The sequence below is a fragment of the Heptranchias perlo genome, chromosome 4, assembly GCF_035084215.1.
Source record: "Heptranchias perlo isolate sHepPer1 chromosome 4, sHepPer1.hap1, whole genome shotgun sequence".
NCBI classification, from domain to species: Eukaryota; Metazoa; Chordata; class Chondrichthyes; order Hexanchiformes; family Hexanchidae; genus Heptranchias; species Heptranchias perlo.
Window position 1 is genome coordinate 23,470,966 of NC_090328.1, and position 27,878 is coordinate 23,498,843.

Here is a 27,878-nt window from a genome sequence, read left to right on the forward strand (position 1 = left end):
TATTTGGTTAATTGTTCATCTCTTAAAAACAGTACTTCTAAAAACTTTATTGATTATAATATGTCCGATCAGATTAAACGTCGTCACTGCAGCAAGTCGCGTTTGCACCATAGGGTCACGACATTGCAATGATTTAAACAATGATCTTTTAAAAAATTTGTCCTTTAAATGTCCCCAGTGCACTTCGATATCTTCTTTTGTCAACCATGGCGCCTTTTCTGAACTGTGACACAGGAAATTTATTGAGTCGCACCAATGCGAGCTGCTCCAGCCCTTCGCGCAGTTGCCCTGTCCCCGCTTTCCCTCTCGCGATAAATGAGTTGCTTATATTAGGTGTGAAGGTGTAGAGTCGTCCATTTGGTCCGTTGCAAATATCCTGGAGGTTGCTGCTATCAGCGGGCGCGTATTTTCTCTCCTGTTTCCTCGCCAGAAAGGTCTTCTCCACGCGTCCAGATGAGTGAGTACGCGATCAGCTTCCTCAAGGACTTTCTGGCCGGCGGGATTGCTGCTGCCATCTCCAAGACAGCAGTGGCGCCCATTGAGAGGGTGAAATTGCTGCTGCAGGTAAGGAGTTGGGGAGGAGGGGAGGAAGAGAGCTTAAAAATTCACCGAATAAAGTTTGAATTGTAAAATATCCCGTCAGATTGTGAAATACACAATCCCGGTGGAAATGAACCGCCTCACCCAACACACAAGACCGAAGAGTGCAGTAAAAGCAATAGAATCAAATTCAAAGGGCTTGAAAAAGTACTGGCCCAAGTAATAAGCGCCAAAGTATCCTAAGTGGCTGGCTATAAAAAGAAATGAGTGTCTCATTGAATCACTGGATTACTTTCCAGCGTCTGTTTTTAGAATCAGGGTTATAACCAAATGATAAACTCCAGTATGTCCCAGTTAAAATTGAGACTTTTACAATAGAATTTCGCTTCGTTTGCTGAAAATTTGGGGACATTTCACTCGCGCTTCTGGGCATTGGTTTGATCTTGTTGGATTGCGTAGGGAATTAAAAGCCTGATTGGTACAGAAATGCAGTTTGAAAGTGAGAGCCATCGAAACGTTACTCAACTGGTCACAAGGTTCATGTGAGCAGCGAAGGTCCTGAAGCCCATTCGGCTCTCCGGGTTCAAGCGCCGCACACACCCCATTCTCTTCACTGCTGATAAAGCAGATTATTTTATCTCTTCTCGAGCTGCTTTTCTTAAAATATGAGAGCCATTGAAAAGTTTTGCACCAATCTATTAAAACAAACATAACGTCTATACTTGAATTAAACTTTTTTTGTTTTTAAATAATTTTTCAAATTCGGAGTTTTGAATGGGCAATGGACATGCTGGGGAAGGAGAACCTTTGGTCATTACAGGGGTATCAATTGGGGGGAAAACACCCACGACTGCGCGGCAGGTATAACAAAAAAATCAGGGATCGATCCGGTTTAAACACGACCCCTCTCAGATGGAAGGAAAATGATGTCATCTGCGTGTCACACAAGATAACTTTTCATAAGTAGAATTGTTGCTTTGTTAAAAAAAATATGTAATATATACCAGTACTAAAATAGTCTTGGTGTTTCATTGATAAAGTCCCTCAAGCTGGCTATTGTAGATTAATGTCTGGGGAAAATACACCAAAGACTAGAACCAAATCGGCACTGTTTGGGTTGTCAGACATTAAGCCAGTCAGATTTGGCGTTTGTTCCCAAAGTATTTGTCTGTGGGACCCCTTTCCTGTTTCTACTGTGGTTCCAGTTTTTAAAAAAACTTTTCAATGAAAATTGACTTGTCATTTGACTTGTACGGTGTTGGGCGGAGCAGCAAGAGGGCTCGTTTCTAATTTGAAGAATATAGCTGCACACTTTGAATTAGCCGTTAAACATTGTAAACCCCTTTTTTGTGGAATACGTGAACCTTTTTTTTGTCAGAGGCAAAATTTAGCTCGTTGACCGCATTTAACCCATCTCGGCACAATTTATCAGCCCAGAGCAGAGATCATTGACGGATTTAGTTGTTTCTTGGATAGTTCACCTTGTACGATACTCCCAACTGGATGTGCGCTTGTTCCATCACAAGATACGATGATGGGAGAAGGCTGTTCATCGCGTTTGGTCTCTTTTCAGAATACCAATGCTAACCTTTTCCCGATACAGCATTAAGCGGTTTCTTAAATGAACCCAGAGTCCTGGCCTCCGCCACCTTTCCTGCTAGTCTGTTCCATTTGTTGAGTGCCCTGTGTAAAGAAATACTTCCTAGTTTCTGTCCTAAACTTGCGTTCCATAGCCCCAAATCTGTGCTCTCTTGTCCTACTGCCCCGGCATATCTGACAGCGTTGCTTGGGATTTACTTTATCCCACTAAATGTCAAGGTATCTTGAGTGTTTCTGTTCGAAGCTGAACCAGCCTAGCTGACACGTTTTTCCCCATACTTTTCCCATTGAAAGAAAAAGAAGAAAAAAAAAAGCATTGGAGAGCAGCTTTGTGGCGTTTCATCTGCACTGACTAAATAAGCCAGATAACTGCTTACTTTCTGGTGCTCTACATGCAGTATTCCAAGTGGAGCCAGGCCAGTTTAATCGTGGCGTCTGGATTTAAACTCAGCTCTTTGTCATTGTGTAGATATGTCGAGTAAGGAATCAACCAGGTGATTTTCAACTGTTCCCCACCCGTGGAGTACAGGCACCTGTTTTTACTCCCATCTCATCACCTCTCATCTTTGGTTACAAAAACTGTTACCCCTGGGGCTAAACTTGGTCTGTTCGGTAGTAAAGAGGCGAGATACAGATTGAATGTTTATCGCCCAGTATCCAAAAAACAAGAACACTTTTAAAAGGTGACGGTGAGATGCAGCTTCCATTTTACTATTTGACCTCGGCCGTCAAATTTTTACCAGTGGAAATGGTCACATAATTAGAAGGCGAGTTGCATGATGCTGATGTGGGTACAGACCAATATCATGAGAGTTGATATATGGGCGGAAATCATGCGGAAACTCCAGGCTTCTCTTCTTTATGTGAAAAAGACCAAATGTGACGCGAAGGGATAGTTTTAACGGATTGGGATGCAACAAGTGCCATTCTGATTTCTTTAAAGTAGAAAGATTATAGGTCAGGTCAGCACTAAGTTTCATGCCATGTTGGAAGTTTCTTAGAAAATAAAGGAAACGAATGTAAGCAACATCACTAATACAGATGATCTGGTCATTTATCTCATTGCTGTTTGTGGGACCTTGCTATGCCCAAATTGGCTGCCACGTTTCCCTACGTTCCAATAGTGATTACACTTCGAACTTCATTGGCCTTAAGGAACATCTCGCGGTCGTGACAGGTGTTATATAAATGCAATTTCTTTTCTTTCTTTCCATATTCCTGGAATCCAACCTCCCTAATCTAGCCACGCATTCTGATATCGGTCCTTTGTTCCTAGAATGAATTTTAGTTAATTGATAGGACGGTTCTATAATTATGACAGTTAATATGGGGAAGGATCAAAAGCAACAACCTTGGGTTGAGCCTGAGGTAATAATGATTTAAATTGAGGTTTCTTTCTTGCCATTTTTTAAACTCCTTCAGGTCCAACATGCCAGCAAACAGATTACAGCAGACATGCAGTACAAGGGGATCGTGGACTGTGTGACCCGCATTCCCAAGGAGCAGGGATTTCTGTCATTTTGGCGTGGGAACCTGGCCAACGTGATCAGATATTTCCCAACCCAGGCTCTCAACTTCGCCTTCAAGGACAAGTACAAGACGATCTTCCTCGGGGGCGTCGATCAGAAGAAGCAGTTCTGGCGTTACTTCGCCGGGAATCTGGCCTCGGGAGGGGCGGCCGGAGCCACCTCCCTCTGTTTCGTCTACCCACTGGACTTCGCCCGAACGCGGTTGGCAGCTGATGTGGGCAAGGGCATAAACGAGAGAGAGTTCACTGGCCTGGGCAACTGCCTCGCTAAGATCTTTAAATCAGATGGTGCCAAGGGGTTGTACCAGGGATTCGCCGTCTCCGTGCAGGGCATCATTATCTACCGAGCCGCATACTTTGGAGTCTATGACACTGCTAAAGGTAAGGAGAAAACTGCTGGGATTCTAGTCAATGTGTCGGAACATATTTAAATATATATATATATACTAATTGCGAATTGATCTTAGTTTACAATTATGCATTTGAAAAATGGAGTTCATTAAAGTCATAATCTTTAGAAAAACTCAATAAAGTTTCCTAACTCTTAGATGGAGGTGACCTTTCGTTAACAGTATATAAATATTATTTTTTGTACAAAAAAATCGGACTCAATACTTTCGCCCTGTGATGACCAGTACGCCGTGTAAGATTTGTCTCCAGTTCTCCAAAGATAATTTAGAATGTTCTTTTTTAAAAAGAATTATTAAATGTCCTGAGGGATTTCAGCTAAATTTGGACAGGCAACGTGACAAGCATTAAATCCTTGAAATTGGAACAGTTCATTGCGTTTATTACGGAATATCTTTCCTACTTATTGATGTCTTCCAGTGGGTAAAAGATTCTTTTGAGGCTTTCGTCTCTTTTCCTAAATGCATATTCATCTTCACTGGCATCCACTTTCCACGACCAGACAACATAACCTACAGGGTTATATTTTGATGTTCTTTGTAAAGTTATGTTAACCTATTTAGTGTAACTCTACTCCATATCATAAAGTCCGCATCACACTGTTAGCTCCATGATTTATGTCTTCACCATCAGAAGGTTGCGTTCTGTTAGCGGATATGCAACATAACAACGCATCACAATAAATCCCACCAGCAAACTGCAAGCCCACTTGATCTATGGACGTTATGACGGTACCGTTTTTGTACATTGGAATAAAGCAATCCTCGCCATTAACGAGTAGATCCAAAGGAAAGATAATGAATTAGTTGAACCCTATAGGTTATGTTGTCTGGTCGTGGAAAGTGGATGCCAGTGAAGACGAATATGCATCTAGGAAAAGGGACGAAAGCCTCAAAAGAATTTTTTACCCACTGAAAGACATCAATAAGTAGGAAAGATATTGCGTAATAAACACAACGAATATAAATTTAATGAGATTTTGCCAACTAAAGAGGGGCGATTGGCTGCCCCCGAGATGTCCGTTTCACAGAGGTCAACATCCTTCAGGATGTACAGCTGGGTAGTGACCTCTTGGCAGAGGAAGGAGGGGCCAAGAAGAGACTGAAGACCAACTGCCTCTTCCTCCACCTGTCTGCGTCCATCAAACACGATTCCCATCACGGCGGACGATTCTGGTGCTGTTCCAGCTGTCGGCAAAAAACAGTCATTAACCATTGGTTTCTGTAGACACGTTTTAGGCTTTTTTAATAGTCGAGTCTATCATTTATTAGTGAAAAGCAAACTAGTGAACTGACAATGTCACGTCTGGGCTTTTTAATCGTCAGGTATGATGCCGGATCCCAAGAACGTGCACATTATGATTAGTTGGATGATCGCACAATCTGTGACAGCAGTGGCCGGGCTGGTGTCCTATCCATTTGACACTGTCCGTCGGCGTATGATGATGCAGTCAGGTCGTAAGGGAGGTAAGTATGAACCCGAATTATTTTAATAACCTGTTGAAAATTAGTTATCGCAAATAAAGTTACGTAACATACTTAAACCTAAAATGATTCTGATGAGATTGAATAACAAAATGGTCTTTAAGGGTATAGCAGTCGCACAGACTGGAGTTATACTGCTACTCTGCCGACTTCAACTTTCTTTTGAAACTGTGAAGCCATTCCATTCCAAAGAAGTCACATGTGTGCTCAACAGACATTCTTTTGTTTCTCACCAAGATATCTTCACTGCTTTCCTCCCTCCACCTCTGCACCCAGCGACTTCTCATCTTGAGTGATTTCAACCTCCATCTCAACTCATCATGCTCTCTCTCCTCTGAGTTCACAGCCCTCCTATTCTCCTTACTCTCGTCCTCCCTATAAACTCCCCTACTCCTATTCACAGCCACCTGCTCGACCTTGCCATCTAACGTGGCCTCTCTACTCCCATCCTGTCAATCTCTGATAAGGCCATCACTCATCACTTCCTTGTATCCTTCTCCACCCGCATCCCCTTCCCCCTCCCAACCCCACTTCCTTTTGAGTCCGCCGCTGGAAAAAATTCCCCCAAGTCACTTACAACAGCACTTACAAATTCCCAACTGTCTAGCTTTGGCCCTCCATTCACCACAACATTTCTAAAGCTACTGATCTGCTCAATCACATCCTCACCTCCACCTTTGATGCCCTTGTCCCCATTAAAACCATTACTCTCTCTCACCCTGGTCATTCCCCCTGGTTTGGCCTTCATCTCTGCTCCCTTAAGTCCCAAGGGACACAGACTTGAATGTTTATGGCAGACAACTGGTTTAGCCATTAATCACCAGATCTGGCTGGATCACATAAAGCACTATCGTATCCTGCTCTCCTTTGCCAAAATGCTCACTATTCCAGGATCATCCTGGAATGCAAAGATAACCCCCAGCTTTTCACCACTACAAACCGACTTCTTAAACCCTTTCCCCCTACCCCCTCCCACCCTCTCCTCCAACGAAAAGTGTGAGGAGCTCATGGACTTCTTTGTCACTAAGCTTGAGACCATCTGCTGCTTCCCTCCTTCCCCAGCCCACCATGCCTAACCTCCCCTAAGGCACCCCCCTGCCCTAGCCCTGAACTCTCATCTTTCTCTAGTTTCTCTCCTATCTCCCATCATGCCATCTCAGAGTTCATCTTGACCTTGAGACCCACATTCTGCTCCCTTGACCCTATTCCCACCAAACTGCTGACTGCCCAACTTCCCTATCTGGTCCCCATGTTAGCTGATATTTTTAATGGTTCCCTCTCCTCAGGTACTGTCCCCCTCCCCTTCAAATCTGCCATCATCATCCCCCCTCATCAAAAAACCCACTCTTAATTCCTCTGTCCTTGCAAACTATCGCCCCATCTCCAACCTCCCTTTCCTCTCCTAAGCCCTTGAATGTGTTGTCGCCTCCCAACTCCGTGTTTGAATCCCTCCAATCAGGTTTCCACCCCTGCCACAGTACTGAAACGGCCCTTATCAAAGTCACAAATGACATCCTTTGTGACTGTGACCGTGGTAAACTATCCCTCCTCATCCTTCTCGACCTGTCTGTAGCCTTTGACACGGTTGACCACACCATCCTCCTCCAACGCCTCTCCTCCGTCATCCAGCTGGGTGGGACTGTGCTCACTCAGTTCCATTCTTATCTATCCATTCGTAGCCAGAGAATCACCTGCGATGGCTTCTCTTCCTGCTCCCGCACCATTACCTCGAGTCCCCAAGGATCTATCCTTGGCCCCCTCCTAATTCTCATCTATATGCCGCCCCTCGGCGACATCATCAAAAACACTACCTCAGATTCCACATGTACGCTGACGACACCCAGCTGTACCTCATCACAACCTCTCTTGAATCCTCCACTGTCACTGAACTGTCACACTGCTTGTCTGACAGCCAGTAATGGAGGAGCAAAAATTTCCTCCAACTAAATATTGGGAAGACCAATGCCATTGTCTTTGGTCCCAACCGCAAACTCTGTTCCCTAGCCACCGACTCCATCTCTCTCCCTGGCCACTGTCTGAGGGTGAACCAGACTGTTTGCAACCTTGGCATCCTATTTGACCCTGAGTTGAGCTTCCGACCACATATCTGCTCCATCACCAAGACCGCCTACTTCCACCTCTGTAACATCACCTGTCTCTGCCCCTGCCTCCGTACATCTGCTGCGGAAACCCTCATCCATGCCTGTTACCTCCAGACTAAACTATTCCAATGCTCTCCTGGCTGGCCTCCCATCTTTCACCTTCCATAAATTTGAGCTCATCCAAAACTCTGCTGCCTATATCCTAACTCGCACCAAGTGCCGTTCACCCATCACCCCTGTGCTTGCTAACCTTCTTGGCTCCCGGTCCGGGAACGCCTCGCTTTTAAAATTCTCACCCTTGTTTTCAAATCCCTCCATGGCCTCACCCCTCCTTAGCTCTGTAACCTCCTCCAGCTCTACTAGATCTCTGTGCTCCTCCAAATCTTTCATGATGTGGAGATGCCGGTGATGGACTGGGGTTGACAATTTTAAACAATTTTACAACACCAAGTTATAGTCCAGCAATTTTATTTGAAATTCACAAGCTTTCGGAGGCTTCCTCCTTTCTCAGGTGAATGTTGTGAAAAATCTTTCATGTTACTGGATGCAGAAACTCTTTTACCTTGATGCAAAAGTGGATGACATCTGTATTTATTCCTGTAATGTTGCTTTCCTAACTGTCAATTTTCATTTCTCCCATATTTTAAAATGTTCTTCCTCCTCTTTCCCCCTCCCATGCCATCCATTAGTCCTCCTGGCACCATATCTTCTAAGTTTACTGCACCCCTTTGTAGGGAAATGCTGGGCCTTAGTTGAATGCTTTCCTCCATGATTAAGATTAGGAAATTATTGCATGAGGAGTGTGGTTGCAAACATATAACCACCCTAAGTGACACAATGCAAATGAACACTAACATCTTATGTCCTGAGAAATCTAATCATGTATCTTAACATGTTGTACCTTGATGTACTCTCATACACTTGTTTGGCTTGGGAGCTCACAGAAATAGAAAATGATTGTGCAATTTAATGAATAGAGATTTTACCATATTGCGATATATTGATAGGTCAGTCAGTTATTACCAGGCTAACCATAGATGCTGCAATACTTCACTATCGTACTTTCTCATCTGTTGGCTTCTACAGATGTCTGTTCATCATTATTCTTATTATGATCTTCTCATTCATGGTTGTTTTGAAAAGTGCTCTTTTTCTATTTAGAACTTATTCCATCATTTTACAAGCACAGTGGTCGTCAGCTATAAAACACATATGTCCTCCACATTCATAATCTTCTCACTGCACACATCTCATGACTTAAATATTGGTCACTCTGTCCACACAGTTGATATGTAAGGAGAATGCTGTGTACTATTTTTGAAAAGCACATTGCCTTTGTTTCTGTACCTTGGTCAGTGCCCAGCTCATGGCACTGCACAGTAATCATTTTATGAAACTTTTGTGCTCATGGGACAGGTGTTCATGCACCTGTTCATTTTAGGCACCCTATATCAGTATTGAGTAAAACTTGATTAGATGCAGAGTAAAGCACCTTCCACTCTGCTCCAGGAATGTGGCTCAGCTCCAAAACAGTTAAGAGCAGACACAGATATAATGGGCTGAATGGCTTTTTAAAAATTTGTTTTATACTTCAATAGTGCTAATAACAACCCTTACTGGAAATAATGTGACATTTTTCCACTTCAGGCCCCAGCTGCTCCATGGTCTCTCTCAATGTTGTGGATGCAAGCCCACTAGAAACTACAGTGAGACTGCTTAAACTCATCTCACTCAGGTCTCTTACAGGCAATAGACAAAGGAAATTTTAATTGCATCATTTTGAGCTGAGTTTGAATCCAGATGTGAGATTAAAAAGCCAGGGCCTAACCTACTGAACCACCCAGATTTCAGTCTTTTACATTCAATATTAAGCGAAGATACATAAAACACAGTGTTACTATTTCTATCTTCTCTCATTCAGCATAACTACAAACAAAAAAAAACAATTGATGGGCTAGCGAAAGATGACAAAGCACCTTTATTTGATAGATTTTATTAAGTGTGTTAAAACAGCATTTTTTAAACACTAAACATAATACTTTCTGAACCTTACCGAAATATAACAGATTAATATACTTGAAACAATATTCTAATGACCAGTTGTGGATTATTTCTTGAAAAACCAGCATTAACAATGTGACAGACCATTAAAACTATGCTTGGCCATCATCTTGCATTAAAGACATGGAGTGCCAGTGTGCTACACTGTTGGGGCTCCAAAGCACTGTGCTATAAACTTGTGCCTACAATTCCCCAGATGGTGAGTTACTGATCTCAGTTGAGCCAAGCATCTCCCCACAGGAAAGGAGGGAGATATAATCATCCTAGCTGTTGATTATATCTTAGTGGCTGGCTATACAGCATCATTACGAGGCCTAAGAACAGGTTACTTGCTCACCCTTTTGAACAGGTAGGTGTGGTGCAGGAAGTTCAAAAATGAGGAAATGTACAACTGAAATAATTTTTATTTTAAAGAGGGATATGGAATATATTTGCAATAAGCACTCTGTCCACCATCACTAAAACCAATTAGGTCCCACCATCAACACTTAAAAAAAAAATGGAAAAACTATTTACTATAAAATACCAGGAAGCCAGTTCAAGAAAGTGAATTATCAATATGTCAGTTATATAAATAATTGCAATGTTCAAGTGATGGTGATAAACCATTCAAAATTTTCTCTTATTTAAGCTGATTCTTCAATTAAATTGTAACACTGTACTCATTCCCTCATTCATCATTGTGCATTCTTAAAAAGAGGAAGTCCCATATGAAGACTGTTTAGGTACTAAGATTATTTAGGTATCTGAGAGTTCTGCGTGTACTCAACCTAGCCAGTTTGATTTAATCAGGGAGGAGAAATATTGGGATCCAATACTTCTTAGACAATGACTAGACTATATATTGTAGTGAGTGGATAGTACATTTTCTAACATTACTGTTGTAATATCTTAACAGCTGATATTATGTACAAGGGCACAATCGACTGTTGGGCGAAGATTGCAAAAGATGAAGGACCTAAAGCTTTCTTCAAAGGTGCCTGGTCGAATGTATTGAGAGGAATGGGTGGTGCTTTTGTACTGGTACTGTATGATGAAATCAAGAAATATGCCTAAGATCCAACAGCAACACCCCCCCCACTACTGAAAATTATACAAAGTTAGAAAACTGTAATATATTGTAGCAGGAACAATGTTTTTAACAATGGTGACCGTACCTTTAAGGAAACAGATGTCTGAATAAAAGCAGTTGCCGGTTGGGGAGTCCTAATGAATGTGAAAGGGATTTATGCATTATTAAAAAGTCAGTCACCTTTTGGGTTTGTCATCTGTGCATTAACTTCCGCAGCCTTATCCCTATGCAAACTGTACATATCTTACTTAAGGGTTTCAGTTTTTCTGTGGGTGGTGATAAATTTCCACATTTAATACATGTAGTCCAGGAATGGTTATATTCTAATTACTACATCTATGCACATTGAGCATTGGTCCTAACTAAATCAAATGTATTTATAGTCCTAATTAAATCAAATGTATTTATTAAGACTGCCTAATGTATACAATTTTCAATAAAACTTCCTGTCTTGAATTGAGCTGGTGCTTGTATCGACTCCTCGACCAACTTTGAAACATTCATATTGTTGTGAACATGGAGTGTGCTCTTCCGCCTCTTTATGTACTCACTGATGAATCAAGAATGGCATTATCAGCAAAAGAGTGAATGATGAGTGGAGGAGGATGAGCCATCCACTACAGCAGAGGTAGAGCAATTTGAAAAGAAACTAGATAACCATCAGTGTAGCCTTCGTGGAAGGCCATATGATAACTGATGGGATGGACAAGAAAGAGTTTACAAGGCAAGTAGAAATTTGTTTCAAAAATATATTTTCCATTTAAGTCAAACACTTTCATTCAACTTTTCACTTCTTCCTGACACAGGCATTAACAGAAGGAAGTTGTGAAAATTACAGGGACAGACATAAATGTTGGCCTTTATCACAAGGGGGTTGGAGTGAGAAAGTGATGTTTCAGTTGTACAGACCGCATCTGGAGTATTGCATTCAGTTCTGGTCTTGGAGGGGGGGTACAGTATAGATTCACCAGGGTTTAAAGGGTTAAATTATGCACGTAGGTTACATAAACTTGGTTTGTAGTCCCTTGAGTATAGAAGATTGAGGTGTGATCTAATTCAGGAATTTAAAAGGATTTACTGGGGCGGATGGATAAACTATTTCCTCTGGTGGGGGAATCTAAATCAAGGAAGCATAAACTTAAAATTAGAGCTAGGCCATTTAGGAGTGAAATCATGAAGCACTTTTTCCACTGGAAATCTATCTCCCAAAAGGCTGTGGATGCTGGGTCGAATGAAAGTTTCAAGACAGATCTATCAATTTTTGTTGGGTAATGGTATCAAGGGATATGGAACAAAGGCAGGTAAATGATGTTGAGCTACAGATCTGCCATGATCCAACTGAATGGCAGAACAGGCTCAAGGGGATGAACGGCCTACTCCTATGGCAGGGAGTTAGGAGGAAAGCAAAGAGACAAACAAACTATTTACCTTCTCACAAATGTGATCTAAAGCAGCCCAAGACTCAGTCAAGCCTCCACACTGACCAGTTCAACTTACTGAATGCTTGATGAAATTTTGAACTGTTGGATAAATAGCTCCCTAACAAATGTTCACTTCTGCCTGGAACCAAATGATTATGAATCAGAAATACCTCTATAGCAATTTAAAAAGCAGCATTTGCCCAAAAAGCCAGTTATACTGCTTGAAATCTTGGACATGGGAAATATAAATTTAGGCAACACTAAATACCTCCTTAAGAGCAAAGAATCAAGATTTTGCCAATTTTAAGGAATCCTGAGGATTTTTGCCCTTGTCCTGACCTGCAAAATGACCAGGAAGCAGTTTGATGGAGGAAAGTAGACTATTAGCAACACTAAATATTCATTAGTCATACAAACTAGGGTATTTTTGCATGAACAGATCCATTACCAGATAATGTCATCCATAGTGAAATGTAGTTGGAGAGAAAAAAGTAAAACACTTAGTTTCTGGGGAATCTCTTTCATTTTATATTCTGATTTAACTAGACATAAGAAGTAGTGTCACAATTTGTAAAATACCTACGGTAATTCCCTTATTTTCATGGACTAGTAAATTATTGAAATATCAGATTAGATGTTCACCCTGACCATTCCATGTGAACATTATTTCACTATTACAATATTTGCTCATATTGCTATTTGCAGTTTTACTGTCATTACTCTGATATGATCAAGTGAAAATTACACAATTATTAGTATCTTGCTTTTTATACTTTTGTCTAAAAAAAAAGGTTCTTTTTCCCTCAACATCTCTTGACCCTTCATAGTTAGTCAAAGTCTGCCCAAGACTTGGAAGCTACTTCCATATATGGATAGGTTCTCATAACATCTCCCTTCACTCTTAGCAAGGATATATCACAAAGCTTTTACACCATAGGAATTCCCACTTTCACCTCCAGCAGTTTTTTCTCTATCAACACTCCTATAGCCAAAATTACACATTGAATATTAATGCTCTAAGATTTATTTTCTTGTACCTTTGAAGTATCAACTATGCCATATTTACATGCTCTTGCACCTTCCAATGTAGTCACACTGTGTTGAAATTAAGACTCATTGCTCAATGACATACTCTAATCCATTTTTCCCCAGGAATTCAAAACTATGGAACTCCTTATCTCCTTTAATCTTTTCTTTCTCCCATAATCTTCAGACTTTTAAAACTGAAGTTTGGTGTCACGTAATAATTTACCTTATTTTCTCTATTACACTTTAACCTCATTGGACTGTTAGATTTGTCCTTTCACCTTAGTTTCTTATTTTTAAAAAAAACAGTATTGGTGAAGGGGATTGAAAAGCCATTGAGAAGCTGTTTGTGTGAAGAAGACACGTTAATAAAGTAGAAATGATTGAAGCATTTTAGGTAAATGTTAATTCTCATCTCTTGCTTTACTAGGCTGAGAAACTGTTCTAAGCCAAATAAGGGGGGTAAAAGTGTTTATATTTGTGGGAGTGGAGAGAACACCTAGCCCTTCAAATTAAGTAAACAAAATTTACCTTGTCAGAGATATCTGGTTAAAGGAGGAAGAATGTGTGTGGGATTGGGAGGGAGGGGGTGGGTGGCAGTAGTACTTCTCTTTGCTTAGTAATATAACGTTGAAAAAGAAAATCTTACCTGGTATGAAATATTTGCATTTGAAATGTCTTTCCATTACAATTTTCCTGTTTTGAGTTTGGGCACACAACTTGGAACCGACTCCAATTACATCAGCAACAGAACTCATCAGTGAATGGCTTCACTGAAAATCCTCCACAAAATTTAGGCTGAGCTAATACTTGTAGAAAGGTACCTGGGTTGGAAAAGTTCAGCACCATCATCACCATAAAGCAGAACTGTATATTTTTTGCATCAAATTGACTGGGGAGAAATGCCATTTACTGTGTAGGAAAAGCTGTAGCAAACCAACATTATAGGATTAAGTTATCTACAAGGTTAAAAGACATGGGAGGTGGAAATAGCTAAGAGTTTAAAATGATTGTTTTGGGATCAACAAACTATAAACAAAGGGAACTGAGCAGACATTTGTCACTTTTTAGAGCAGTTTCTATTAACAACCTTCAAAATGCTATCTTTTAATTCAGTGCAAATTGAAGAATCTTACCAAGTTAGTTATTTAGATAGATCTATTTGCACCATTTTAGTGGAAACTCCACCTTTGACGAGGAACAACTGATCAGTCAGACTGCCTGAAGAATAATAGAATGATACAGCACAGTACGAGGCCATTCGGCCCATCGTGCCTGTGCCAGCTCTTTGAAAGAGCTATTCAATTAGTCCCATTCCCCTGCTCTTCATCCAATTCCCTTTTGAAAGTTATTATTGAATCTGCTTCCACCACTCTTTCAGGCAGTACATTCCAGATCATTACAACTCGCTGTGTAATTTTTTTTCCCCCCTCATGTCACCTCTGGTTCTTTTACCAATTATCTTAAATCTGGTTACTGACCCTTCTGCCACTGGAAACAGTTTCTCCTTATTTACTCTTTATCAAAACCCTTCGTGATTTTCAATACCTCGCTCAAATCTCCCCTTAACCTTCTCTGCTCTAAGGAGAACAACCCCAGATTCTCTAGTCTCTCCAGGTAATCGAAGTCTTTCATTTCTGGTACCATTCTAGTAAATCTCTCCCGCACCCTTTCTAAGGCTTTTACATCCTCCCTAAAGTGTGGTGCCCAGAATTGGCCACAATACTCCAACTGGGGTCTAACCAGTGTTTTATAAAGGTTTAGCATAACTTCCTTGCTTTTGTACTCTAGGCCTCTATATATCAAGGATCCTGTATGCCTTTTGAACAGCCTTCTCAACTTTCATCCATCTTCAAAGACTTATGCACATACACCTGCCGGTGTCTCTGTTCCTCCACCCCCTTTAAAAATGTACCGTTTACTTTATATTGCCTCTTATTCTTCCTACCAAAATCAATCACTTCACACTTCTCTGCATTAAATTTCATCTACCATGTGTCTGTCCATTTAACCAGTCTGTGTCCTCCTGAAGTCCGTTACTATCCTTCTCACTATTTACTACATTTCCGAGTTTGTCATCGGCAAACTTTGAAATTATGCCCTTTATACCCAAGTCCAGGTCATTAATATATATCAAACAGAGCAGTGGTCCCAACACATCACTGCACGCTTCCGTCCAGTCTAAAAAACAACAGTTCACCACTTCTCTCTACTTTCTGTCCCTTAGCTAATTTCATATCCATGCAACAACTGCCCCTTTAATCCATGGGCTTCAATTTTGCTAACAAGTACTGCTTTAATTTTGATAAGCTGAAGTATTTCAAAGGAAAGTTTTTGCCTTACATTCAGAAGTTTGAAGAGGAGGCAGAAATCTGAAGGAAGGCAGAAAAAAAGCTTTGTAATTAGGAGAAATCGCCAGATAGAATTGTAGTGCACTTATTTAGAGTGTTCAATGTTAGAAGGTGATCAAATATACTTGAAAGTTAGTCCAAAAGTAGTTGTGATAGTTTATAATTGTATATGAATCAGTGTAATCCAACAGTTAACACAGTAATATTTATCCAGGACGAAATTAATTGGCACTTGGAAAAGTATGGGCTAATAAATTAAAGTCAGCACGGATTTGTTAACAGACAATTATGTCTGACTAACTTGAATGAGTTCTTTGATGAAGTAACGGAGAGTTGATGAGGGTACTGCAGTTGATGTGTGTATGGACTTTCAAAAGGCATTTGATAAAGTTAGCAAAATTAAAGCCCATAGGATTAAAGGGACAGTGGCAGCGTGGATACGAAATTGGTTAAGGGACAGAAAGCAGACCGGAGAGAAGTGTGCATTGGTTTTCCCCAGGGGTTCGTGTCGGGACCACTGCTCTTTTTGATATATATTAATGACCTGGACTTGGGTATACAGGGATTATTTCAAATTTTGCTGATGACATGAAACTCGGAAATATAGAAAACAATGAGGAAGATAGTAAAGGTCTTAAGGAGAACATTAACAGACTGGTGAAATGTGCAGACACATGTCAGATGAAATTTAACACAGAGAAGTGTGAAGTGATACGTTCTGATAGGAAGAATGAGGAGAGGCAATATAAACTAAATGGTACAATTTTAAAGGGGGTGCAGGAACAAAAAGACCTGGGGGTGTACGTACACAAATCTTTGAAGATGGCAGAACAAGTTGAGAAGGCTGTTAAAAAGCATATGGGATCCTTAGTTTTATAAATAAAGGCATACAGTACAAATACAAGGAAGTTATGCTAATCCTTTATAAACACTGGTTAAACCTCAGCTAGTGTGTTCAATTCTAGGCCCCACACTTTAGGAAGGATGTCAAGGCCTTAGAGAGGGTGCAGAAAAGATTTACTAGAATGATACCAGAGATGAGGGATTCAGTTATGTGAAAGGACTAGAGAAGCTGGGATTGTTCTCCTTAGAGCAGAGAAGGTTAAGGGGAGATTTGATAGAGGTGTTCAAAATCCTGAATGGTTTTGATAGAGTAAATAAGGAGAAACTGTTGCCAGTGGCAGAAGGGTCAGTAACCAGAGGACACAGATTTAAGATGATTGGCAAAAGAACCAGAGGCGACATGAGGAAACATTTTTTTACAAGTTGTTATGATCTGCATAACTCTGCCTGAAAGGATGGTGGAAGCAGAGTCAATCGTAACTTTCAAAAGGGAATTGGATAAATAATTGAAGGGAAAAAATTTGCAGGGCTATGGGAAAGAGCAGGGGAGTGGGAATTATTGGATACCTCTACCAAAGAGCCGGCACAGGCACGATGGGCCGAATGGCCTCCTGTGCTGTATGATTCTAACATCTTGCTGTACACAAATTGGCTGCTGTGTTTGTCCACATTACAACACAGCAAAAAGTAATTTACTGACTACGAAGCACATGTGATCATGAAAGGCACCTTATAAATGCAAATTCTTTCTTTAATAAATTAGAAGCGTAAGTATAGTATGAAGCGTTAGCCAGAAGTTAGAAGACTGCTAACAAACCAGAAAGACAACTTCTGATGAATCACTGAAAACAATATCCCAAAGGCCATAACCAGGTAAATGCTAAGGAAGTTTGATCAATACATGTGTAGCAGTTAAACTGCTATCTGATTAAAGAGGGCAAGGGGTTATGTTAACATAGAATTGTTACAGCACAGGAGGTGGCCATTCGGCCCATTGAGCCCGTGCTGCCTCCTTGTAAGAACAATCAAGTTAGTCCCATTACCCCGCTCTTTCCCCGTAGCCCTGCAAATTTTTTTCCCTTCAAATATTTATCCAATTCCTTTTTGAAAGCCATGATTGGATCTGCACCCATCACCCTTTCAGGCAATGCATTCCAGATCATAACTACTCGCTGCGTAAAAGAGATTTTCCTCACATCGCCTTTGGTTCTTTTGCCAATCACCTTAAATCTATGTCCTCTGGTTCTTGACCTTTCTGCCAATGGGAACAGTTTCTCTCTATCTCCTCTGTTTAGATCCTTCGTGATTTTGAACACTTCTATCAAATCTCCTCTCAACCTTCTTTGCTCGAAGGAGAACAACCCCAGCTTCCATGTAACTTTAAAAAAAATTTTTTTTTTTTATTCGTTCACGGGATGTGGGCGTCGCTGGCAAGGCCGGCATTTATTGCCCATCCCTAAGAAGGCAATTAAGAATCAACCACATTGCTGTGGGTCTGGAGTCACATATAGGCCAGACCGGGTAAGGACAGCAGGTTTCCTTCCCTAAAGGACATTAGTGAACCAGATGGGTTTTTACGACAATCCGGTAGTTTCATGGCTATCATTACTGATACTAGTATTTTAATTCGAGATTTTTTATTTAATTAATTGAATTTAAATTCGCCAGCCGCCATGGCGGGATTTGAACTCGTGACTCTGGATTTTAGTCCAGGCCTCTGGATTACTAGCCCAGTAACATAACCACTACACTACCGTACCCTACAACTGAAGTCCCTCATCCCTGGAACCATTACGCTACCGTACCCTACAACTGAAGTCCCTCATCCCTGGAACCATTCAAGTAAATTTTTTTTGCACCCTCTCCAAGGCCTTAACATTGTCATAGCTATAGATTTAAACAGGAAATGTACAATTGCTATGTATTACTTCATTACATAAACTGAAGAGTGATGTTTAATGTCTATCTGAACAGGCAGATTAACATCTCAACCATACAATACTCTTTCAGTACAACACTGAAATGTCAAATTCACTTTACTTCCCAGCAAGATTTGTAGTTTTTGTTGAATCTGTTACTGGCATAAAGTTTACCATAGATGTTTCCACCCTTGAGTCTCCAATGAACAGGTGATCATTGGCCAGGCCCCCAAGCCTGATTGTTGCGGCCAGAGTCAGTCATTCAAGCTCAGCATTAAGTGCTTCATAAACATCTCCCACCAGCGCAAACATCAGACCACTGTCTTGCTGGTGTTGCTCACATCCCAAGAACAAAAGTTAAAATAGTTCCTTTTCTTCAATTGTACATTTACTACAATCTCATATTCACACACTAGTGCTAATCTTATCATTGGCATAACAATGCAGAGGTCCATACATGAGTTTGACAGAGTTATACTGTTTGGGAAGAACTGTCCATCCTGCTCAATCTGTACGAGCACAAATTGAACCTCAAGCATAACGTTCACCATAACCATTATATCACCAGTTTAAAATGATGTCTCCAATCCATTCACAGGATAATTTTCTCTGTTCCAAGTCAGTACAATAGAGTGCAATTAGGTATAATTGCACATGCAGTCCAATCTTCTGATCAATTTAAAATGTTTTAACTATGCATAACTCCATGTTCTATAGCAAACAATATCTTCACTAAAGAATAATTAGTGTAAATTTCACACTTTATTAGAAATAATAGTGGATAAATTATTCAGATTAATGCTCAATTACAAAAAAAAAGCTCAAGACCGGGTCAATCACTATACAAAACTTATTAGCAGATTCCATATTACATTGCACATTTATAAAACACACCTCAATTTGACGTTAAAATACTTCAACAATAGAAATACTGAAACTAGATTTTTGTTTAAAATACAGTTTAAGAATGGTCTTAAACATACAGTATGTAGCCACAGAATACACGCCATTTCAACAATAGCAGCAAGCTGAGTCCAGTTAAACATTTATGACTAGACTGCTCAAACAAGCTTGGGTGGTTTAACTGAATCTCAGGCACTTGAATTAGACACTGGCTGAATATTCTTGTGGCTGGATGATCTTGAACTGAGTCCTAAAGTAAAAAGAGAAGAATGTACATTAAAGGTAATTTAAGAATAATGCTGAAGTAGAATACAGTTAGGAGTTTATTTTGATCTGTTTTATCATCTGCATACTTGTGGAACTTGGATTCTGGCTGAGCGGATGGATAGCCACCATGCATATCTGCATAGCTTCTGCCAGTATCACTCCAAAACCAAATGCTAGATGTACAAAGTGAGGCATGAGGTAGCACCTCAACTGATGCCTCATTATCTCCATTAGTGGTTAACTTCCATCTGATGATGTGCCCAACCTAGCCATGAGCATCAATTTGCTACCTGATGGAAGTCAGAGTGTCAGCAAGGGCCAAGATTTAAGCCCAGGTTTCAAAATCAGTGGCACAACTGACCAATGCAATGCCAAGAGGCAGTCATCCTTCTCACTTTATTTAACTTTCTCATAGTCAGTAAAAAAACGAAGAACAGCAAAATAGACATTAACCTGTTCATGTAGTCATTACATAGTTTTAGAAACAATAGCAGTGTTTAGAACATTAGAGTTATATTCAAGTTGTTCCAAGTTTAGGCAGTTTACCCAGCACAGATACATGGGGCTCGATTTTGCGATCGCGTTTCCGGCGGGTTCCCAGCGGGGTGGCCCCGAAAATCCCGATATCCGGTCACGTGACCGGATCGCGACAAAATCCCGGCCACTTCCGGGTACCGCGCTGACGTGCGGGGCTGCGCGCGCAAGCCCCGCTGGTGGGAATCCCGCAGGCAATTAAAGCCAGCGGGGTTCCACTTGAGAGTACTTACCTTGCTCGTTGTGGTCAGTTAATGAGCTGAAGCAGCTGTCAAAAGAGGAAGTGTGGGATTTTAGGTTCAAGGCAGTGAGTTTCACACACTGGGGGAAACAGTCCCTTTCCAACCAGGCGTGTTGCAGCCAGCAGCCTGTGGCAGGTGCCAAGGTGCGCTCCACGGGGGAGAGCCCTCACCCACGCAGGAGGCCACCGCGTCACATAGGGCAACCCCTGCCCTCCACCACCCCCCGCCAAGCCAGAGGACAGACCGACACGAAACCGCAGCCCCAGTCCGAGGACCCACCCACCTACCCTGCACAACCCCTCAGACCAACACCTGCCAGATGGGTGGTGCGTTGACATCGTCGGAGGACGAACAGGATGACCAGCCCCAGCAGCCTCGCTGTCCACGCCGTCCGCCTCGGAGACGTGGGGCCCCCCAACACGGTGCTGCGGCACACCCACCTGCACAGCAGGAGGGAGGGCAACCGCAGAGAGAGATGCGTCGCAGGAGGCACTACCCTCCGCACAGGGTGTACAGAGCGAGGCTCAGCTTCATGGACCTCTCTGAGGAGCAGTGCACACGTCGGCTCAGAGTCAATCGCCAGGTAGTCGCCGACATCTGCAGCCTCCTTAACGACGAGCTGCTCCCTGATGGACCAAGCAGCATCTTCCTACCTGTCGCCATCAAAGTCACCACTGCCCTCAACTTCTTCGCATCCGGTTCCTTCCAGGGTGCCACCGGGGACATCACCGGGGTCTGTCAGTCCTCTGCACACAAGTGCATAAGGCAGGTCACCGATGGGTTGTTCCGCAGGGCCTCGCACTACATCAACTTCGCCATGGACGAGCGCAGCCAGATGGAGAGGGCGGTTGGATTCCATGCCATGGCCGGCTTCCCACGGGTGCAGGGTGTAATCGACTGCACCCACATCGCAATACGGGCACCTCCGCATGAGCCAGGGCTGTTCATCAACAGGAAGGGGTATCACTCCATGAACGCCCAGCTCATCTGTGACCACCGCCAGAAATTTCTACACGTGTGCGCCAGATACCCCGGCAGCTGCCACGATGCCGCCGTCCCGCCCATCCTGCAGGCACCCAACGCCGGCAACGGCTGGCTCCTCGGCGACAAGGGGTATCCCCTACACACGTGGCTCATGACACCTCTGAGGAACCCCATCACCGAGCCGGAGCGTCGGTACAATGACAGCCACACTGCTACCAGGTCTACAACTGAGCAGACCATAGGGCTTCTCAAGATGCGCTTCAGGTGCCTTGATCGTTCTGGGGGAGCGCTCCAATACACACCATTCAGAGTGGGACGAATCATAGTTGTCTGCTGTGCCCTGCACAACATGGCCCAACAGAGGGGGGTGCCGCTGGAGGAGGCCCCATCCACACCCGCCACCCACATTGAGGAAGGCGAGGGCGAGGAGGAGGAGGAGGAGGAGGAGGAGGAGGCGGAGGAGGAGGACGCGCCAGAGGATGTTGGACGACCCATGCGCCGAGCCGCGACTCACCGGGATGGTCGCCGGGCCAGGGAGGCACTCATACGTAAACGGTTCTCCTAGAGTCAGACACTGCGAGGCGCTCGCATCTCCTCACCTGCACATGCGAGCGGCCATACCAGCCCCCTCCACTGAAGAGTGCTGCCAGTAATCCTGCACCCACAGCAGTGTGCCCAATGGGTGGCAGCAGGTGTTCGCCGTCATGATGGCCTCCACGGAACGCACCTATTGCACAAGCCGCGGAAGAATGGACGAGAGGTGGCAGGAGTGGTGAGAATAGAGTATTTTTTTTTTTTTCTTTTTTTTTTATTCGTTCACGGGATGTGGGCGTCACTGGCAAGGCCGGCATTTATTGCCCATCCCTAATTGCCCTCGAGAAGGTGGTGGTGAGCCGCCTTCTTGAACCGCTGCAATCCGTGTGGTGACGGTTCTCCCACAGTGCTGTTAGGAAGGGAGTTCCAGGATTTTGACCCAGCGACAATGAAGGAACGGCGATATATTTCCAAGTCGGGATGGTGTGTGACTTGGAGGGGAACGTGCAGGTGGTGTTGTTCCCATGCGCCTGCTGCCCTTGTCCTTCTAGGTGGTAGAGGTCGCGGGTTTGGGAGGTGCTGTCGAAGAAGCCTTGGCGAGTTGCTGCAGTGCATCCTGTGGATGGTACACACTGCAGCCACAGTGCGCCGGTGGTGAAGGGAGTGAATGTTTAGGGTGGTGGATGGGGTGCCAATCAAGCGGGCTGCTTTATCTTGGATGGTGTCGAGCTTCTTGAGTGTTGTTGGAGCTACACTCCTGACTTGTGCCTTGTAGATGGTGGAAAGGCTTTGGGGAGTCAGGAGGTGAGTCACTCGCCGCAGAATACCCAGCCTCTGACCTGCTCTCGTAGCCACAGTATTTATATGGCTGGTCCAGTTAAGTTTCTGGTCAATGGTGACCCCCAGGATGTTGATGGTGGGGGATTCGGCGATGGTAATGCCGTTGAATGTCAAGGGGAGGTGGTTAGACTCTCTCTTGTTGGAGATGGTCATTGCCTGGCACTTATCTGGCGCGAATGTTACTTGCCACTTATCAGCCCAAGCCTGGATGTTGTCCAGGTCTTGCTGCATGCAGGCTCGGACTGCTTCATTATCTGAATGGAACTGAACACTGTGCAGTCATCAGCGAACATCCCCATTTCTGACCTTATGATGGAGGGAAGGTCATTGATGAAGCAGCTGAAGATGGTTGGGCCTAGGACACTGCCCAACCATCTTCATTTAATATTTAATATCTCGAATGTGACATTATATAAAAAAAAAAGTACAAATTAATAAACACCCTGGTGTATTCCCTTTGTGATTATAAGGCCTTTGCAATTCTTTTCCGGGAACCCCTACGTGGTGCTACCCCTGTGGCTCCAGCAGAGGTAGTGGCAGGTTGCTCGTCTTCTTGCCTTGACCGGGTAGATGCTTTTGGCGGACGGCCCCTGGGTTTCGGTGCCCGTGACGGCACCTCCACAGACTGCTCCTCCTGCACCGGGGCAGGGGCAGACTCGGCCACCTGGAGAGGAGGCACCATTGCGGGTACTGGTTGAGAGGTGGGCGACGGGTGGGACGTGGGGGCGCCTTGAGAAGCGTCCCCGCTTCCATGTCCCCGGTCACAATCATCCCTCTCTTGGCCTCGGCCCACATCACCCCTTCCACCCTGCTGGACGGCAGTTTGGATGGCATGTGTGAGGCCTTGCAAGGCCACCCCTAGTGTATCCCTCAGCCTATTGATGGCGTCGGAATGTTGCTCACCCTGAATCCGTACAGACGTTGTCAGGGCCTGCATGGACTCGATCTGGAGCTGTGCGTGACGCTCGAGGGAGGCCAGCCTGTCCTCCACCGCAGACAGTCCCGCACCTACCCGCGACACTGTGTCGCCGGTACCCTCCTGTGCCTGCGCCACCAATGCCCACATGCAGGAGTTGGACTCCTCCATCGCCTGCGCTATTGTGGACAATGCGCGCGGCACCTCTGCCAGTACCTCAGCAATTAGCTGGTGCCCCTCGACGACTCTCCTTTTCACTGGTGGCCCCCTGGGTTCAGCATCTGGGTCCGGCTGAGCAGAGCCTGGAGATGAGTGCTCCCTCCGTCGCGGACCCTCCGCGGCTGCCCCTGCCACCAGGGTCTGCTCATGCTCACTCGTGCGCGGTGACTCACCAAGTGCTACCCCAACTAGTTGGCGAGGGGGACCCACCGAGGTGCGTGTCTCTGCGCTGGTGGATGGTTGGCTCTGATGTGACGATGCACCCTCAGAGACCGCCATGTCCTCTGAGGAATCGCCCTCCACGATCGCTTCACACAAAGACGGACCTGCAAGAGAACAGAGGGCACTTTGAGGCATGTGGACCAACTTGACGGTGCGCCTGATGGCAGGTGATGATACGATAACTCGCGATCATGGGTGTTGAGTGTCAGCTTTCCCTTACCGGCCGTTTCGGCAGCGACACACTCGCCATCGGCCACCGACAGGCAATGTCGCGTGCGGGCGAGGTCGAGCGCCTCCACCTCGGCGTCGGTGAGCTCCACCACTTGCGGCGGCCCACCTCTGGTGCGTGCCCTTTCCCTATTGTTCTTGCTTCTCTTCTCCTGTGAAGGCAAAACACAGATGTGTGAGTGGGTGCGTATTGCATCGTGAGACGCATCGAGCATCGGTGTGGTTGGGTTGAGCGTGGCGCGGATGGATGGGAGGATGCGAGGGTGTGTGGTAGTGTTCGGGTGGGGTCAGGGACGATGGGTACTTGCGTGCACGGCGAGGATGGTGAATGAGTGGCTGTGAGGATTGCTGATGGAGCGCAGTGGTGGCTGTGCAGGAGGGGTTGTGATCTGTTTGGCGTGATGGTGGGGACGGGATGTGGGAGGGTGCGTTGGTGTACTCACCTTGCCAGACCTAGTCAGGTCATTGAAGCGCTTGCGGCACTGCTCCCAAGTCCTTGGGGTGTTGCCCCTGCTGCTCACCTCCGCCGCCACCTCTGCCCATGCCTTCCTGGTTGCGGCGGCAGGGAACTTGCGTCCATCTTCTGGGAAGAGCGTTTCCCTCCTCCTCCTCACGCCCTCCAGCATCAGCTGCAGTGCCAGGTCTGAAAAACGGGGCGCAGCCTTTCCCCTTTGCTGAGCCATCGTCTCAAACCGCTTGCTTGTAGCAGGAGGGGCTTTGGGAGACTGCCCCTTTAACTGGAGCTCCTACATCGCGTCGATGGTACTGCGCATGCGCAGCCGGCCGGCACACAGCTGGGGAGCGGAGAACCCGGAAGCAGGGCTTAATCAGGTCAATTATCCCGCGATCGCGTGGGGGACGCACACGATTAGCCGTCCGCGTTTTCCACGCTCCCGGAGGACCACCCGCTGGGAACCCGCAGGCCTGCTAAATTCGAGCCCATGGTATTTCTCAACAGTAACTCACAGATCATTGTGAGGAAAGTGTAAATATTAAAAATTAAACCAGCTGTAAATAGGTTAAAGACCAAGATTAAGTAGCAGAACCAGGCAGTGGACAAAGCACAATGAGCTGGCAGCCTGGAAAAATACTGACCTTGTCAGAAGGAAGATGTGGTTGGGCAACAGAAACCTGTAGTCACCAGAAACACTGCGGGAATTAGCTTATTTAAAGAAACCTTTGTACTGCTTACACAAATGTAACCGCTTTGACAGATGTAAGGCACAGTTTAGAGGAACCTTCCTGGCGCTTGGCCTATGACCTGCAAGACAGGATGTGCACAACTGCACGTCTCCCAGGCAGCAATAGGGTATAAAAGATTGGCCCATAGCCACTAGGTGCACAGTCGGAACAACTGAGGACTAGATACCTCCAGGGGACGTAAACGCTGGCTGGAGCCTTACCGTGTGTAGTCCTAAGAAGTAGAAGGCCATCTTCCCCGTCGGCTGTCTAATCCTAGATGGGTAAAATACATCTGATTTGGGATTGCTAGTTGCTGCTTCATGATATATCTATTATTTGGCTGTGTACCAACAATAAAGCTCCGATCCTTTACCAATATGGTGTCAGGTCGAATTGATAACAAGAACCACTATGCTTAGAGCATGGGGGAATTCTCACATCATACTGGAAGACATGGAGACTGAATTCCCCCGGAGCAACAGAAAAAGCAATGTCGACAGTTTTTCCTTCAATTGGATCATGTAGATGACTGCCATTTGTAGGAAGCCGACCAAATGGACCAGATCCCAAGCAACAGATCATCACAGAACCATAAAACACAGAAGGAGGCCATTCTGCCTGTGCTGGCTCTTTGAAAGATCGATGCAATTAATCCCACTCCCCTGCTCTTTCCCCATAGTCTTGCAAATTTTTCCGTTTCAAGTATTTATCCAATTCCCTTTTGAAAGTTACTATTGAGTCTGCTTCCACCACCCTTTCAGGCAGCACATTCCAGATCATAACTCGCTGGGTAAGAAAAAAATTCTTCTCATCTCCCCATAGGTTCTTTTGCCAATTATCTTAAATCTGTGTCCTCTGGTTACCGACCCAACTGCCAATGGAAACAGTTTCTCCTTATATACTATATCAAAACCCTTCATAATTTTGAACACCTCTATTAAATCTCCCGTTAACCTTCTCTGCTTTAAGAAGAATAATCCCAGCTTCTCTAGTCTCTCCACATAACTGAAATCCCTCATCCCTGGCATCATTCTAGTAAACAATTTTACAACACCAAGTTATAGTCCAGCAATTTTATTTTAAATTCACAAGCTTTCGGAGGCTTCCCCCTTCCTCACCTGAGGAAGGGGGAAGCCTCCGAAAGCTTGTGAATTTAAAATAAAATTGCTGGACTATAACTTGGTGTTGTAAAATTGTTTACAATTGTCAACCCCAGTCCATCACCGGCATCTCCACATCATCATTCTAGTAAATCTCCTCTGCACCCTCTCCAAGGCCTTGACATCCTTCCTAAAGTGTGGTGCCCAGAATTGGACACAATACTCCAGCTGAGGCCTAACCTGTGATTTATAATGGTTTTGCATACGTCCTTGCTTTTGTACTCTATGCCTCTATTTATAAAGTTAAGGATTCTATATGCTTTTTTAAACTGCCTTCTCAACTTATCCTGCCACCTTCAAAGATTTATGTATCCTGCACCCCCTTTAAAATTGTACAATTTAGTTTATATTGCCTCGCCTCATTCTTACTTCCAAATGCATTACTTCACACTTCCCTATCCACCATGCGAGTGACCTCCTTGAAAAATTCAACTTGATTAGATAGACATAACCTGCCCATTACAAATCCATGCTGACTCTCTTTGATCACAGCTCATAGTCTCTGACCCTGATGATAGATTCCAGTAATATCCCCACAACTGATGTTAAACTGACAGATCTGTAGTTACCTGGCTTCTCCCTCCCTCCTTTCTTAAATGATAGTGACATTTGCGATTTTTCAATCCAAAGGCACAATTCCCAAATCTAGAGAGCTTTGGAAAATTATGACTAACGCACCTGCAATTTCCTCACCTATTTCTTTTAATACCTTGGGATGGAAACCATCAGGTCCTGGAAATTTATCTTGAGTCCCATTTTCTCCATTACCAATTTTAAAAAAACTTATTAAATCCCTTCCCTTGACTTACTTTTTAGGTCCCCTTGTACCACTGGTATTTTGTCCTCTTTCTCCACTGTGAAAATGGATACAAAATACTCATTTAACAAGTCTGCTATTTCCTTATCGTCCATTATAGTCTCGTCTGCATCTGTTTTTAATGGGCCCACATTCCCCTCGTCTTGCACGGCCGTGCAATGCTATCCAATCATATTGTCCCCTGTGTGCTGTAGACATGCATCTGTCCCAAGGAAGCACAGGAACTTACTCCTGTGTACCGACATATTTTTATACAATGATAATGCTCGATTTACTACGTTAAAGGCGCTATATAAATGCAAGTTGTTGCTGTTGATTGTGATTTATTCTGTATAAACTGTGATGTTCTTAGTTTTGATCTTTTGCTTTTAAAAAAAAACTTTTGTGCCCATTCTCTTTGGAAATGTGGTAATAAAAGGAGGCTGGAGAAAAAATATATTCTTAAGGAAGTTATTCATTCATTATCAATTGTCAAA

At 44.0% G+C, this 27,878-nt stretch overlaps 2 protein-coding genes across 4 annotated transcripts in view; one reads left to right on the top strand and one right to left on the bottom strand.

The window, feature by feature from the left end:
* The first annotated feature begins 348 nt into the window (after positions 1-348).
* slc25a4 (solute carrier family 25 member 4) lies at positions 349-11,254 on the top strand. The gene is made up of 4 exons (XM_067982594.1): positions 349-564; positions 3,562-4,048; positions 5,401-5,541; positions 10,621-11,254. The coding sequence occupies exons 1-4, from the start codon at positions 454-456 to the stop codon at positions 10,776-10,778; spliced, it is 897 nt and encodes a 298-aa protein (XP_067838695.1). The 5' UTR covers positions 349-453; the 3' UTR covers positions 10,779-11,254.
* Positions 11,255-17,157: 5,903 nt separating this feature from the next.
* Positions 17,158-27,878, bottom strand: part of cfap97 (cilia and flagella associated protein 97) — a 44,656-nt gene continuing 33,935 nt past the window's right edge. The window contains exons 4-5 of one of the 3 annotated variants that reach the window (XM_067982595.1): positions 27,395-27,439; positions 17,158-19,507 (exon numbers count right to left, since the gene is read on the bottom strand). In XM_067982595.1, the coding sequence (XP_067838696.1) occupies positions 19,446-19,507; positions 27,395-27,439 (107 nt within the window). In that variant the 3' untranslated portion in view covers positions 17,158-19,445. Of the gene's footprint in view, positions 19,508-25,646; positions 25,699-27,394; positions 27,440-27,878 lie in introns of all 3 variants that reach the window. The other 2 variants (XM_067982598.1, XM_067982596.1) reach the window with 2 other exon arrangements.

Excerpts from the sequence above, each read along its gene's own strand:
- slc25a4 (XM_067982594.1), top strand. The coding sequence starts at position 454 with ATGAGTGAGTACGCGATCAGCTTCCTCAAGGACTTTCTGGCCGGCGGG. Across the intron at positions 565-3,561 it reads GGGTGAAATTGCTGCTGCAG|GTCCAACATGCCAGCAAACA; the intron begins GTAAGGAGTTGG and ends AAACTCCTTCAG. Across the intron at positions 5,542-10,620 it reads GCAGTCAGGTCGTAAGGGAG|CTGATATTATGTACAAGGGC; the intron begins GTAAGTATGAAC and ends ATATCTTAACAG.